Source organism: Lipotes vexillifer, unplaced genomic scaffold (assembly GCF_000442215.2).
Source record: "Lipotes vexillifer unplaced genomic scaffold, Lipotes_vexillifer_v1.1 scaffold31, whole genome shotgun sequence".
NCBI lineage: Eukaryota > Metazoa > Chordata > Mammalia > Artiodactyla > Lipotidae > Lipotes > Lipotes vexillifer.
In genome coordinates, this window is record NW_006792454.1 from 5,074,439 (window position 1) to 5,091,581 (window position 17,143).

The window sequence follows — 17,143 nt, forward strand, 5'->3', positions numbered from 1 at the left end:
ATTAAATTAATTATATAACTAACCTGTTAACAACAAATATACACACTTAGGAATAAATAGATCTGACAATTGGCATCAGCTCAACTGGTGGGAGTAGTTATGCTCTGGCATGATGCTAAGTAGCCTGCCTGCTATAAGTATTCACCATCCAAGATAACTGTTGCAAATCTGAAAGAACGATTGGAGAGATTTGGTTAATCCAGCAAGTTGGTTAAGTGGTCATTTGCGAGAGCTTTTATTGCATTCTGACAATAAGTAAAGAGCAATCCATTATGTTCCAATATAAATAAAATCAGATAATCTTAATAAAAAATTATTTGCTAGTATCTTCACATTGTTATGACTGCTTTTTCTTCATTTATGACTTCCATATGAGCCCACATTCTTTCCAATATGTTGCAGGCTTTGGTCAGAGAGTTACAAAATGATGTCCATTCAACAAGGCGACAAATCAGAGAACTTAAAAAGATGCAGAAAAACAGGGATGCTTGTAAAACCTCAACCCATAAAGCCCAGACCTTGGCAGCATCTATCCTGAACATTTCACGGTCAGATCTAGAGGAAATATTGGACACAGAAGATGAAGAAGTAAGATCACTTAAATATTTATTAATAATGGGCTTGTTACACATTGAATGTAAGTACATATTTTTGTTTACAATTCTTAGAATTTCATCTTTAAGATAATATTAATGAAGGTAAGAATATTAGTGTACCAATGAAAGATATATCAAAAGTATTAACCAACTCAAAAAACCTTTAGAGAAATTTAACTATGTAATACAGAAGTAAGCCAGTACACGTAACCTTTAGAACTGCTTGCTTGTTATTCAAGTCAGTTATCCTTTCCTGTCTCTTCCATTTTCTTTAGTTCATCATATATCTTGTAAGCCAGTATTTTTAATTAAGCCAGTTTGAATGGATTTAGTTAGCTGGGTCACGATTGATTTGAGGATTTTTCGTCCTACATGAGATTTTTTAATGTAGTGAATATATTGGCTTTTCTAGCTAAATTCAAAGTTATTGTTGATCAAGTTACAGAAAAAGATATTTATTGCTTTAAAGTGGGGAAAATACTCCCATCTGAGTGAATTTATGTGCATATACATATAGGTCTTCAGTAGCATTTCTGTACCTCCTGAGGAGGGCACTGCATTTTTGATAGTTATTGCCTCATAAACAGCAGAATCTCATCTTATACACAGTTTTCCGTGAAACCTGTGGAGGATACTCAATCCTGTTCTATTGTGAAGTCTCTGAACTTTAATACGTAAATATTAGATTTTTTATTGTTTAGAAAGATTAAAGAGATCATGGTACTCTTAGCTTCCCCATAAATATTTGCTCAATGACTAAATAAAATGATAGACTTAAATGTTTGTATGAGAACATCCTTCAGCACCCCTCCCCCCATCAGTTTCTCAAAAAATTTCTAGAATAGAGCAGATCTACAACTTGTAAAAGTTTTTAAACTGCTAAGAATTCCTAGAAAAGAGGTCAAAGGAGTCCTGCAGAGATTATTTTCATCCTATGGGTGAATAGGATAGTGAATTATCAGTTTCCTATTTTCAGCACCTATGCCACAGTGTCTGTGAATTCTGAACTTTGAAGTACAAAAGGAATATGAAATACAGGATCAAATATAAGACACACAGGAAATAATAGTATCTGAGGCAAGGGTGTTAACTGTATCTTATTATGGACATTTAATTAAAATTTGATTGATAAAAAGAAACCTAACAAAAAATTAAGGTAGAGTCCTCCACTGTTTCCTAAAAGTTTTAAAACAAACAGACTTAGCAAAATCCCTCATGTGTATATGTGTGTATACGTGTGTGTGTTCCAGATACATATTCTGGAAGACAGCATCACTGCCTTTGTGTGGTCTTAAAAGATGCCCTCTCTGGGCTTACAGACTAGAAAAAAGAACCCCCTTTGAGTAGACAAATTGGAAAAAGTTGTCCCCTTTGAGTATATTAATTAGAAAAGGATCTCTCTTGTTAGTCCCAAAGAGTAACTAGCACATTTCTGTGAAGAAGTGGCACCCTGGCCTCTGGGCAGATGCAGTTTGGAGCCAGGGATGCCAAGCACCAAAATATGCATACCACACAACCTTAAATGGAAGTCCTCCTGGAACAAAAACACATTGTTCCGTGAAGGCTCAGTGCACACACCTGGATATATTTACTAGATTTAATTACAGATCGAGCTTATTTGGACTGATCCCCGCCTGCATCTTTCAGAGGTCTAAAGAGTTGAGTGACTGACCCAAGTAGAGCCCAAACCACCAGAATTTTATGCTTTAAGCTACATCGAACTCTTGTAAATTCACGTAAAACACTATGACAACCTATGCAAAGTACCTAGCCTGATACTTGGCTTACAGTAAATTTCAACAAATGTTAGTTTTCCAAACCCTTCCCTTTTTGAAAGGTCCGTTTTTGCAAACCAAATCATGATTTTAACTGAATAATCAGTTGCACATGTGAATACATTATACTTTCAGAATATTTTACCTTGATAATTGATGCATTGAAAATATTTAGTGACTTAACAATACTTTAAATTGGAGCGTCCCTTACCTATCAGCTAGTTATTGGATATTTTAAATGAGTAAGCATTTAAGTACACCAGAACCATGCATGTCCTATTTTGTCTGTGATTATAACAATTACTCCTTAATTATCTACTGATAAGTCAGAGTTTTGAGTATAAGGTTTTATGTCATCTTATGAGGGTTACTTATAAATGATTCTTTTATACAGTTCCATCTTCTTTTTCATTTTATTTTAATCACTTCCACCTCCACCTCAGTCCAGTGTGAGCTCCACTGTGAAGGCAGAAATAAAATATTCCTGAATTTTATTATGAAATATAGAAATATAGCTTTATCTTCCACATGTAGGTAGATATTTATACATTAAAGAGCATCGATTTGAATATTCCCTACTTTGAAAGGACAGGCTGCTCTTTGCTTAATCTAATTCCAATATTTCTCTAGATTTATTCAGTATCTAACAGTATGATCAAGTTCATATAAATGAAATTAACAACAGTGTTTTTATTTTTTTCCTTCAGGAAATCGAAAGGACAAAGATTGATGCTGAAAATGACAAGGAATGGCTGTTGTACATTCAGAAACTTCTTGAAGGACAGGTATTTTGTTTTTCTACTTCATATATTAAAACTTGCAGATAAAAATTCCAAGCCTTACTTTTTGTTACTAGATGCCTAATTTTTTGTAAACAGACACATTACTTACTTCTGTTAGGTAAATAAGTATTCTAGTAGGTAGACAGGAAAGTTAACTCTCCATTTGTACTTTTGGACTTAACAAATGAAGCAAATGCCTTGGGAAGGAGCCAACATGGGTTTTAGCAAAGGCATTAATTAAATTATTGAGTCAACCTCTATGCTTGCTAGACTGAAAAGGATCCATTCTCTCAGCCCTCTTAGGAAAAGAGATTGTTTATTATGTGTCTTTAAAGTTAGTAGTTGATATGGACACCTGAGGAGTTCATGGGTTTCAGTGACCTTTTACTATGGACCTGTTTCCAGTCAATTCATGTTTTCCTCACAGCCAGACAGCTGTTTATTACTGTGTCTTCCTGCATTCTCTACAATATTTTCTACTGAGACCTCGAGCAGCTTGTTAGTGGGAAGTAAATATTGATTTGGCATCCTGTCAATGCAGAAAGAATGAAAAAATTTCCACCAGAGGCCCCTCAAACATTTTCCTATCGACATTTTCTGGGCCGAGTGGAAAGCTGCATAGAGGATGACAAGGCCAAGACGAGCTGAAATCCCTGAGGGGTCTATTGAGACTGCTGCTGTGACCTGTGTGATACTTTTTCTTCCCTTTCAAGTATTTTTTTAATACACATATAGTCTGTTGGGATGTGCCCCTCTTGTAAGTGATCAGGGCAGTTTATTGGCAGGTGAGAGCCCTGCTTTTCTAGTCATAGCCAACTTTTGTTTTGATATCACTGATAGCATGTAATATATTCTAAAACTTTTTCATTATAGTTTTTTTTGCTCAACCTAATTGTTGTCTGTTTTTAAAATGAACTGGATTAAAAACAGCTTAAATATATTTCTCAAAATAGCAAAAAGAAATATTGTTCTGTGAGTGCAGTATCTATGTTTTTGGAAAAGTCAAGAATAAGTAAATAATATATGAACTATTCATATTCTTAGTACCCATTTTATATATTTTTGAAACATTATCTGGAAACACTATTACTGTTACTATCAATAGTAATAGAAGGTGATGGGCACTCTTTTGCCTCAAGTTGTTTAAGTGCAGATGTGCAGGTGCTGGGCAAAGCCTTCTTGCTTTTGAGAAAAAAGGCCATTTCTCAATCATGTTGCATTCCCAGCACCCAGCCCAGTGCCTGGCATATCAAAGGAGTTCAGTAATGATTGTTACAGGTTATTTTTTTAAACGTGAAAGTTATAAAAATAAACTTTGTAGAGGATTTTTTAACATTCAACTTGTAAGTAGGACCTTTTAATATGGAAGTTTTATCATCAATTATGAACATAAAAATAACAAATCAATATGTATACATCTTTATTAAATTTTACTAAAGCTCTGTTGACACCAGATATGATTTTTTGACTAGCACATGTATATATATATATATATATATATACATTCTATATTATCTGGATGTATGCTTATTCTGTCCAGTTATTGTAAAAAAAATCCTGTTGAAAATGGCATTAGACTGCTTAATACTGCAGTTTGATATAGTGCCTTTTTGTGCCACTGAGCCTGGACTCTAGAATATAATTGCCTGGCAGTATTGATTTAATTGCCCAGGTTTATTTGTGGACTCCTAATTATTGACTGGAGGTAAATTTAATGGAGCAGCCTCTATGAACACTGGGAAACCGCTGCTGTTGCTGTTATACATAATGAACTGTACCATGTGCCTTTAGAGCATTTGTCAAGTTAATTTTATTCCACTGTGACAGTACGATAACATTTTAAAAGTCAAAGACTTTTTATTTTTATTACTGACATAGGTGGTTTTGCTGATGCCTTTGAATTCTGTGAGAAAAAAAATAGGGACTTCACTGGTTGCACTTGAATGTCACTTTATAATTACACCCAAGAGAAAAATCTATAAAATAGAAAACATCTATTTTTTATCTACTTTTCTTCTTTCTCAATTCTAGCAATTATATTTGTCCTGAATTTTAGAAAAGGTTTTCTTTGTCCACCAGTTTTTGGGAGTCTAAATTATGCTCACAGGATTGTGAGGGCAAAAGTATAAATATGTTCATTCATTTGTTTTGTTCAGTTTATGGCATGCAGCTCCTTGTACCTGAGGTTACACAATCTTGAAGCTGTGGAATAATTGAGTGCATTCCCTGAAAAGATCCCTAATTAATTCAATATTGATATTTGATGATTAAAATATTTTGAAAATAAAATTATAAGGAAACTTCCCTTTTATGTCCTCCCTCTGTGTTGGGTGGTATATGTAATGGAATTCTGACATCATAGGAGTGAATCTGGCCTTGTGGTTTTATCTTTTGTTTAAGGATTAGGCCACAGAACTATTTTCTCTTAAAGAAAATTTTCTCTACATTCAATGGATTAAAATTTATATAAATAAGATATTTACCAGAAAATTAAAAGCTGTCCTGCCATGTGGCAATATGGGCCCACACAAGAGTATACCTACTGGTACTGTTAGCCAGAAGTGCATGAGAATTAAAAGGTCTAAAACCTTAACTTATCTATATTTAACACAGAATGTAATATTTGTCCTTCTTTCAAGTGGTTCTGATACAATTGGTAATTTTAAGTATTTGGTCTTTATCTGCATCTAACCTTTGTCCCCACAGATTTCTAATAATAAGAATCACACTGAAAAAAAGTTGTTCTAATACCTACTTTCATTTTTTATGGCATAGCTGCCTTTTAATTTCTTTGAAGATTTTTACTTGTATTAATTCCTCTTTTTGCATTATTACATTTTTTAAAACTTATAGTTTATGACAGAGACAAACAAGCAAATTAATGATTATGATAGGGTGGGAGAACCACCCAAAATTAGTTTTTCTGTGTTTTAGGACATGGGAGAAAAAAAAACAGAAATAGGAAAAGTAGACTGGGACTAAAGAATAAACGCCTTTGAGCAGGAAAGGGATGTAATCAGAGTTGTGCTTTAGAAAGATACATGAGATCAGCGTGTAGGATGGTTTGGAGGGAGAAGAAACTGGGAGCAAGAAGGTAGTCAAGGCAAAGGAAGTGGGAGCCTGAATGTGCCCTAGCTATAAAAATAGGAAGGACAAGATAGATGTGACCCACTTTATAGAAACTGAATCCATAGCAGTACTGAGATTAGATGAAGGGGTCAGAAAGCAGAAACCAAAGAGAGGTGAGTTTAATACCTTATATGATGAGAAAGATGATGATACCTTTAAAAGTTTTAGGGATCAAAAGAGGTAGATCAGATTTGGTAGAGAGAGATGTCAGTGATTGAAGCCATAAAAAATTTAGTTGATACTTGTCAATAAAAATATTCAGGGACTCACAGTTTTTCATTAGGTCATCCCAACCTGCTGTGTGGCTTTTCTCAGTGAAATCTAACCATTTAAGAGCACATTTCAAACTCTTACAACTCAACAACAAAAGAAAAGAAACTGATCTGAATAGTCATTTCTACAAGAAGATATACAAATAGCCAATAAGCACATGTACATATGCTCAACATCACTAGCCATTAGGGAAATGTAAACCAAAAACCAAAATGAGATACTACTTCATACCCGGTAGGATGGCTGTAATCAAAAAGACAGACAATAGCAAGTGTTGGTGAGGATGTGGAGAAATTAGAACCCTTCTACATTGCTTGTGAGAAGGTAAAATGGTGCCACCCTTGTGGAAAACAGTCTGGCAGTTCCTCAAAAAGTTAAAAGTAGAGATTATATGACCCAGCAGTTCCACACGTAGGTATATACCCAAGATAAGTAAAAACATATGTCCATATAAAAACTGCTACATAAATGTTCATAGCAGCTCAATGATAGTTCATAATAGCTCAAAACTGGAAGGAATCCAAAGGTCCATCAACTGATGGATAAACAAAACATGGTATATGCATACATGAAATATTATTCAGCCATGAAATGGAATGAAGTACTGATAGTGCTACAACCTGGAAGAACCTTGTACACCTTATGCTACGTGAAACAAGCCATACACAAAAGGTATCTTGCTGTATGACTGCATTCTATGAAATGTACAGAATAGGCAAATGTATCAAGACAGAAAGTAGATTAGTAGTTGCCAGGGGATGGGGGAAGAGGGACCATGACTGCTAATGGGTACAGGGTTTCTTTTGGGGTGAAGAAAATGTTATGGAATTAGATGAAGGTGATGTTCTGGAATTAGATGAAGGTGATGGTTGTACAACCTTGTACAACCAATGAATTATACATTTTAAAATGGTGAACTTTATGTTATGTGAATTATATCTCCATTTAAAAAATGAATTCCTTAATATGAGGCACAGTGAAAAAGAATACCTTTTTATTTTTAAGTAAATCCAATTAAGTTCTTTTTTTTAGCAGCCAGAGACTGTTTATTTTTTAATTTTTTTAATTAAAAAAATTTAATTTTCAAAATTTATTTTTGGCTGCATTGGGTCTTCGTTGCTGTACATGGGCTTTCTCTTGTTATGGCAAGTGGGGGCTACTCTTCATTGCGGTGCATGGGCTTCTCATTGCGGTGGCTTCTCTTGTTGCGGAGCACGAGCCCTAGAGCACGGGCTTCAGTAGTTGCAGTGCATGGGCTCAGTAGTTGTGGCACATGGGCTTAGCTGCTCAGCAGTATGTGGGATCTTCCCAGACCAGGGGTCAAACCCGTGTCCCCTGCACTGGCAGGCGGATTCTTAACCACTGCACCACCAGGGAAGTCCCCAATTAAGTTCTTATATCTCATCTGCTATGTCCCCCACCATTAGCAGGGGCTGCATTAAATGCATTTGAATTTGAATTTCTGTCTACTGGCCAGTGCAGGCTCAGTAGTTGTGGCGCACGGACCTAGTTGCTCCGCGGCATGTGGGATCCTCCCGGACCAGGGCTTGAACCTGTGCCCCCGCATTGGCAGGCGGATTCTTAACCACTGTGCCACCAGGGCAGTCCCCAATTAAGTTCTTATATCTCATCTGCTATGTCCCCCACCATTAGCAGGGGCTGCATTAAATGCATTTGAATTTGAATTTCTGTCTACTGGCCATAACTATGAATAAATGAGGTAAATTATTTTACTTCATACTTAATATGTTTCTTTTCAGTTGACAAAGAAGGAGCTGTCCCTCTATCATACTCTAGTTGATATTACTTTCTCATATATGCAAACAAAAAGGAGTCAGTTATTTATACTCTGCCCTCTAAGAGACATTGTTTATTTGTTCTGTCCATTCTGATCCTCAAAATTAACTTACAGTAAGGATCACTTAGTTTTGTTTTCAGGCCTTAATAATACCTGAAACAGTCTTGTGTACTTGTGATTTTATAAAGGAAGTGGAAAGAATTAGTGGAGATAAAATTGAACCCAAGCTGTGAAATCCATTTTTAAAACGTGTATTGAGTGTCTACTGCATGTAAGGTAATGTTTCAGGTTTGGTGGTATAGCAGTGAACAAGAGACAAAAATCACTACCCTCATGGAGCTTACATCTCTGGTGATGGAGGGCAATAAACAAATAGTTAAAATACCTAAACTATGCAAGTTTTTAAACAATTAACTTGAACAGAATTATGGGTATGTATATTAAAATATGTATACTTGTATAAAACAAATAATATACAGTTATAACCACAATATCTTTCTTTATTAGGATTTATATAAAAAACACTTAGCCAGGAATGGCTAGAAAATGTGTCTTGATCTTGTTTTGTTGTTGCCTTATTCTATGTTGTTTGTTAATGCTTTTCTAGATTTCATTCAGTCCATTTTCATCCACTTTGTGTAGATCATTTTCTTGTATTGGGAACATATCAAAAATTCTTTCTGCCTTCAGTTGTTGATAATTGAAAGTATAGACTTTGATCGATGTTTTTTCTTTAGCTTTAGATATCCCTGTTCTATTAGTTGCTTCAGATCTTGGAAATGGTGAAATTTAAAATGGCTCTTTCCCCAGTGCCCTTTCTGCAAAATATGCTTACCTCCTATAGATGCTTTGCAATATGGCAGTGAGAAGGTTTTATAAATCTCCCTGGCTTTTGTAAATAGAATAACTTCCAGTCTGAAGGTTAACAGAAAGTTTCTCTTTACAACCCTGAAGACATTTACTCTGTTGCTTTCAGTGTTGCACTTACAACACACTGATAACACGCACATACTGCAAACGCCCACACTCACTCTCTCCCCACACATAAACCCACACAGTCACCCACATACACTTACTCCTCACATCCAACTGAAGAAGCAAAAGTTAAAAATTCTCCATTCAGAACCTTACTGGGATTTCTCTTTTTAATTTAACAAATTAAAGCCTACTTTCATGATACCAGAAAAAAAGACGTCATTAAAGTTAAAAGGTAATTTTATGTGTATTTTACCACTATAAAAAATTGGGGGGGGGGGACTTCCCTGGTGGCGCAGTGGTTGAGTCTGCCTGCCGATGCAGGGGACACGGGTTCGTGCCCTGCCCCAGTCCGGGACGATCCCACATGCCGCGGAGCGGCTGGGCCCGTGAGCCCTGGCCGCTGAGCCTGCGCGTCCGGAGCCTGTGCTCCGCAACGGGAGAGGCCACAACAGTGTGAGGCCCGCGTACCGCAAAAAAAAAAAAAAATGGGGGGGAAATGAAAGGAAAACAAATTATAGCCTTCACCAAAGTTTAAGAATAGCAGATACAGCCTTCAATATTCAGCAGAACACCAAGACGGATAGATAGGTAGAAGGATAGATAGACAGATAGATAGATAGATAGATAGATAGATAGATAGATAGATAGATAGAAAGAAAGATAATGTGCCAGAAATATAAACAACATTTAGGAAACTTAGCTCACAATTCAATGCCAGTTTTAAATTATAAATAAATTGTTCTTTCTGATACCTTGCTTGGTTATTTTAACAAGTTCAATCTTTTAATTACAAGATAGTAGAGTGGGTGTATAAATATTCATTTATTCCAAATTTTCCACCTTTAATTTTATAATAATCAGACTATATTCGTTTCTTACTAAACTCTCAAAATCTCACTGAATCATATCCTTTGTTAAAGCAGGTATAATACATAAAATTTAATATCTTTACTTTGAGTACAGCTCTGCTAAAGTCAATTTTTACTTTTATATTTTACTTTATTTTATTTTTTAACATCTTTATTGGAGTATAATTGCTTTACAATGGTGTATTAGTTTCTGCTGTATAACAAAGTGAATCAGCTATACAAAATATACAAGCAGCTCATGCAGCTCAATAACAAAAAAACAAACAACCCAAGTCAAAAATGGGCAGAAGACCTAAATAGACATTTCTCCAAAGAAGATATATAGATTGCCAACAAACACATGAAAGGATGCTCAACATCACTAATCATTAGAGAAATGCAAATCAAAACTACAATGAGAGGCCACAACAGTGAGAGGCCTGCGTACTGCCAAAAAAAACCCAAAAAACAAAAAACACTACAATGAGGTATCACCTCACACTGGTCAGAATGGCCATTATCAATTTTTATTTTAAAATCAGTATCTTTTGGTAATAGTTTTCAAACCAAAAATAAGAATGAAAATGGTTAAAATGTTAATCTTGTCCTTTAGATTTAAAGAGGTACTCTTATTTCAATTTTTTTCTTTCAATACAAAACTTTTCAGTTTTATACTAATAAGAGCACATTCCAGTTAGTGCTGATGCTATAAGTTATCTGTATGTTTCACACTTTTGGACTTGAGGCTTTGTTATTCTTCCAACGTAGCTCTCCAACATCTGCAACTAACATTCATATCTTACCTTTATACAGAAACACCTCTAAATGAAGCCATAATTATTGTGAGTGATAAGTTTGAGGTTGTGTCACTGGCACACCACTTCCTAAAGGCAAACATCTGTAGGCATTTACATATAAGAGAAGCCTAAAATCTGAAGTCAGGGGAAGTCCTTCCAGTAAGAGAAGTCACCTTTCGCAACAGGGACAGCCAGAATGACCAGGAAGACCCACTTTAAGATTACAGTATAGACCAAGCAAAACTCACAGTTATTCCGATGCCCTAATTAAATTCCCATTCCAAGAAATCTCACGCAGTGTCAGCTCTTCCCCTGTCCATTTTTCCCTTTGTGCTGAAGAGTTCAATCTTGTGTAACTGCAATGACATAACTAAGCGTATCACTTCTTTTTTATGAAAGAGAATAAAATTATGCAGAAAGTCCAGCGGACTTTCTGGGCTTCATAGGCCCCAGCACATGCCATCTGAGATGAAACCCAAGGCAGCATAATTGTTGGGTTTGTTGTTTCACATATATTTGATGGGGCAAGTGAGAAAAGATCTCTGCTGTTGGCTAGTCAGGTTGCCACTTCAATCCAAATCCAAAATTCTGTCAGTAAAAGAACGATTGTGCTTTCTTCTGTATCTGAGGGAGTTCCCTCCAGAATGCAGAGAGAGAGAAAGGAACAGACGCTATGCTGCCTGTACGAAATAAACCTGCACTTAATCTAGACTCTAAAAAGTTCAGATTTCCTCGTCTTCTTAGTGTTTTTAAAACATTTTGCAGTTCTAAAAAATATGGCAAACAAATAAGCAAACGATGCGAATTTTTAAAACACTTCCTGAGACATTTTATATATTAAATATAGTTTCAGTGGTAACTCTATCCACTCTATATCTGTATGCTGAGAATTGCTATTCATATGGTACCATAGGATTTCGAAGAGCTTTCTTGAGTCACTGTAGATTAAGTTATATTCCACTTACTCTTCAGATTAACTATAATTTATGAGATTTAAGTTATTGATAATCTATGTGATAAGTGATTACTCTCAATTAACTAAAAATAACCAATTAACTAAAAATCCCATTTTTTAACCTTTCTCAAAAAACAAAACTTTTTGTTAAATTCATCCTTCACTTCTCAGAAATTTTTATCTGTACTATGAAAAAAAGTTTGTGAAAAATGAATAGTGTAAAATTGGTAAGAGAGACTATTTTCAAAACCAAGGCTCTTAGTGTATGTATTATTTGAATATGTACTGAGTCTGCTCCATAAGTAAGGAACTATTTGTAAAATAGAAAGGAGATCTACTAAAAAATTTTGGTGAACAGTTACTTTATTTTATTCATTTGAAAACAATAAGTATATTTTATGAAATAAGTATGTTTTGTGAAATGTTTTTTAATTTATTTTTTTCAAGTATAGTTGACTTACAGTGTTGTGATAATTTCTGCTATACAGCAAAGTGATTCAGTTACACACACATATATATACATTCTCTTTCATATTCTTTTCCATTATGATTTATCACAGGATATTGAGTATAGTTCCCTGTGCTATACAGTAGGACCTTGTTGCTTATCTTATGAAATGTTTTATAATTCTGACTTTTCCTTAGTCTTCCTCTAACTTTGTTTTAATTATTAACTGTTTCATCATAAATTACATTAATTTTATATTATTACAGAATTACAATTGATCCTTGTATATTAAAAAAAATTTTTTTTAAAGACCAGTTTGAAAGCTGGTTGCCAATGAACTACAATTCATAAACAGAAAGTAGAACACTGGGTTTAGAGGGGAAGAAAGTAGGAATCTTTGTACTTAAAAGGAAAATAGAAAAGTTGGATTAAAATAGATATAGAACCATCTCCAGCTACCTTGTAAGATAGATGAACTTTTGTCTAATGTTATATAAAGGCAGATACTAATCTTTTTCTGACCTATTTGTAGAGAAAAATAGAAGAACCTACAAGGGCAGATGGATGTGCACAAATCATGCATCTTGATTAAAGGATGGGTTGCTTTTTGAAATGCATAAAGTGTTAGGCTCTGTATGAAGCTTAAAAGAAGCTTACAATCCAATGAAACAGGTTTGACAAACAGTTGTGTTTAACTGTGGGGCTTTTCGTTTTTATTGGGAGCCTGAGGAAAAGAATAAAAGGGGTTGTCAGCAATAAATTAGTAAATGGACCTCTTGTTTCACTTTGGAGGCTTCCTGGAAGAGAGATTCTTTGAGATAAGAAGAAGCCAAATGTCTAAGTACATGACATGCTGAAAATTGTTCTGATCACAAGATAATAAGAGTAGGTTTAGTTTTTAACTTGAAAATGAACTGTGCAAATAAGATGATTAATGTCAGTACATTGTGGCCTGGTAAAAGTGCTATGACATTATTAAACAGGAAATCATAGAGCCAGCATGTTTCCCAAAATGTATTCCATGGACCACTAGTTCCACATGATAAATAGACTATGAGAAAAGTGCGGACAAATGAATTTAGAAACAGAGTATTACATTGCCCTCTTGGAGAAACACAGTACCATTAGCACCTTAAAGTCTCTAAGAGATCCTGAAATAAAATAACATTTTAAAGTTTGGTTTCTTTCCCAAACTTATTTGATCAGAGAACCCTTTTATCTTAGAACAACTTTTTTAAACACTCATTTCTGCTTTTGCTTCTACCAGGAAGAGAGGGGAGGTTATTCTCATCTTGTTTGTTTGCTCTTTTGTTGGAATGCATATGGTACTAAGTGCCATAGTCAAAATAAAAGAAAGTTACCTGGTAGTTTTGTGTGTGTGAGTATTCCTTTAACATCTAATGTTTATGCCCTGAGAATTTAAATTGTCTCATTTGTAAAACTGGCAGTTTCACCAAATATAACTGTTTTCTGCATCCCAGAGGGCAATTTTCTCAAAGTAAGGATTTGCAGTGAGTATCATTATCTTCCAGAAGGGAATCTAATATATTTTTTCCTTGATTCTATGATGCATTTCCTCACGTTTTCACATTTCTGAAATTGAAATGCATATGCAGTTTGTGTATATTTAATGTGATAGGTTTCTTTTTTCCAGAAAAAGCTGTTTTTAAGTCAATGTGGGTATCTTATATTCACCTGTATCTTAAGAAGTGAAGAAATGTGACATTTTTGTATCTTATGCTTTATTTAGTGGTAAGTTTCAAGTAAGACAAATGTCTAAAACTCTTGACATAGACTATAGATAGAGTCTATCCTGACATAGACTCAGAGTATCTTAAGGAGAAGGCAATTTATTATAAATATGAGAAGGAAGTTAAACTAGAAAGCTACTTAGGATATGAGGCAATTCTATGGACCAACACTGGTCTCTATATTTTCTCCATGGCCTGCATAATCTGTTTGTGCCTTTTGGGCCTGTTTCACTGCCCAATCTGTTTCACTGCCACTGGCCAGTCTTTTCTCTTTTTCCCAGTTTGCATTCAGAAAAGAACCGTTATGCTGGGTTTAGCTAATTATAATCACAGCTGAGCATAGCTGATCTGAGCACAGCTGAAAAACTGACACAGTGGACATCAGGCTGATTTTGTTCAGATGCTGACCAGTGTTGCTGTCTGTCGGTGGTTGTCCTTGCACAAAGAAGGGACTGACTCTACATCCCTGTAGGGAAGGGGACTGGGCTTGATAAGGATTCTCATTAATATATTCAGGGAGACAAAAGTAGTCTTTACTGGTTAATCAAAAAGACAATTCCAAAAATAACTTAAAGAACTTCTTGATTGTTATAAACCTTTTATATGAAACTAGATAGCTAGGAAGGAGCATAAAAGGAAGTTGGTAGGCCGTTGGGAGGTAACTGGGCAACATTTAGGATTTTCTTTCACTTATAACCCATAAGTGTATTGTGTGAATTCTACGGGCACCTCAGTGAAGCACAGGGAACAATAAAACTTTACCAGAAAAGTTATATAAATTATGAAATTTAAAAATGTAATCTATATTTCATAAACTTAACAGTTTGCAACATGTGTATTACACTTTGATAGGCCAAACTTTTCTATAACGACTTAATCAATGGATATACTTTTGCCGTTTTTTTTTCTCTGAAATGTCACCCTACAATTCTGAAGATGTTCAGCTCTAACACAGACAAGTGTATTGATAGTTCTTTCTCACTCTTTTATGAGTGATGAACATACAGTACTACTGTGGGCCTCTGGGCCCTAGAGAGGACTGTAACCTGCTATTGATCAGCTGACTGAAGATAAATGGCTTAACTGCTTGTATTGCAGATTACAACATTAACATGGTCAGTAAACCATGAATTGTTCAATAAGGCGTTTATCTTTTTTCATTTTACTTCTGTTCCTTTATCATTTTTATTATAAAAGACAAAATTACCCACACTAACCAACAAGATCAGTTGAAAAGAGACCCAGTAGGGTACCATTATGGGTGCAAAGTTGCAGATAGCTGGGTTCTAATGGTTTAATGATATTTAGTATATGTTTCTGAACTGAAGAAAATATAGTTTTCATCTTTTCTCCTGTGTTTCTTTTACAGCTTCCTTTGGCCACATATTTACTAGAAGCAGTACTGGAGAAAATAAATGAAAAAAAGAAACTAGTTGAAGAATATTTTGCAATTTTGAAAGATATTAGATGATATTATGATTGAGAACATTTTTTCAAACGTGAAAACTTTATGTGGTGTGATCGGAAAACGTGCATCGCAGTCCTGGTAACAGTATCTGCTCCAACTATCAATAGTCAGGGTCAATACCAAAACAGAAGTCTGTGAAACCAATTAATTGCTGCACAAGTGAAACTAATTAAGTACACAGCCATTTAGAAGGAAATAGTGTAGCATTTGATTGTTGAATACAAATATTGCCACAAATCAATGCAAACTTGAAAATGATATTCTTTCCAGTACATTAGAAGGAATTAGAACAAGCTTGGCATACACAAATTGGTCTGAATATCAAAAGAAAAAAGTGTGAACTGAGGATTTAATGTTCTGAGTTTTATAAAGAAACTACACTTTTTATGTAAACCTGCTATACATGGCCTTAAATCACCTGATAAGCAACACATTTGTATTGTAAGCAAATATAAAGTAAAGCATTATCACTTAAGGGTGAGCATTTAATGAAATAAATGGTGTGGTCCAATTGTATGTTCTCAGTCTACTGAATTATATAGGAGATATTGTATTTTCCTAGAACAGTTCAGCAAAAATAAAAACATTTTCTCCTTTGCTCCCTCTTTTTTTTTTAACTCACAGTATTTTGTGTGGTCCTATAAATTAGCAAGGGCCACAAACCCAGTGTATTAGTTAGGCTAGTCCTCACAGTGTGCTAATTAAATTAAATTCTTAACAATGGGCATCCATCCTTATTTAGATTCCCGAACATTCCCAAGCCATTTCTCATCTTTCTGTGTTGCTGCCACACCTGACTTTTTGGTTCTTCCAATTCACCAGACTTGTGCCTGCCTCCAGCCTTTGCCCTTGCTGTTCTCTCTTTGTAGAATACTCTGTACTCTTTTCTTATGACTGGCTCCTGCGTATCATTCACGTTTGCCTTACATATTTCCTCAAAGAAGCATTCCCTGGCCATCTTGCTATTAATTTCCTTTATAACACAAAAGCATCTTTTACCTCTTCACTTACTTATTTTCTTGTTATCCCCCCTCCCCTGCTTTAAAATATAGATCCCATGAGGTTGAGGTGAGGGTTGGCAAATCATGACCCACAGGCCAGATCTGGCCTGCCACCTGTTTTTGTGTGGCCTACAGTAAGCTAAGAATGATATTTACATTGTTAAATGCTTTTAAAAAAGCAAAAAGAATTATATTTTGCAACATGTGAAAGTTATATAAATTCAAGTTTTAGTGTCTATCAATAAAGTTTTATCGGAACACAGCTATGCTCATTCATTTTAGTAATGTTTATGGCTGCCTTCACACTACAGTAGTTCAGGTGAGTACTCACACAGAGACCATATGTAGTGTGCTCACCACTTTGCAGGTCAGCAAGTCACAGTGGCACAGTTACAACTTGACAACATTTTGTGTCACAAACACTACCATAGTGCAATTTTTTTAATACCAGTGCATACCCATCATGTAAAAATAAAAAGAGAAAAATGGCTGTCAAATGTCACACTTTTTTTTTTTTTTTTTTTTTTTTTTTTTTTTTTTTTTT

General features: G+C 35.0%; 1 protein-coding gene across 1 annotated transcript in view; it reads left to right on the top strand.

Moving 5' to 3' along the window:
* The window catches only part of CNTLN (centlein), a 314,787-nt gene extending 298,593 nt beyond the window's left edge, over nucleotides 1-16,194 (top strand). Inside the window, exons 24-26 of the mRNA XM_007465654.1 lie at nucleotides 403-588; nucleotides 3,079-3,156; nucleotides 15,500-16,194. Coding sequence (XP_007465716.1) covers nucleotides 403-588; nucleotides 3,079-3,156; nucleotides 15,500-15,601 — 366 coding nt within the window. The 3' untranslated portion in view covers nucleotides 15,602-16,194. The remainder of the gene's footprint in view (nucleotides 1-402; nucleotides 589-3,078; nucleotides 3,157-15,499) is intronic.
* The last annotated feature ends 949 nt before the right edge of the window (nucleotides 16,195-17,143 follow it).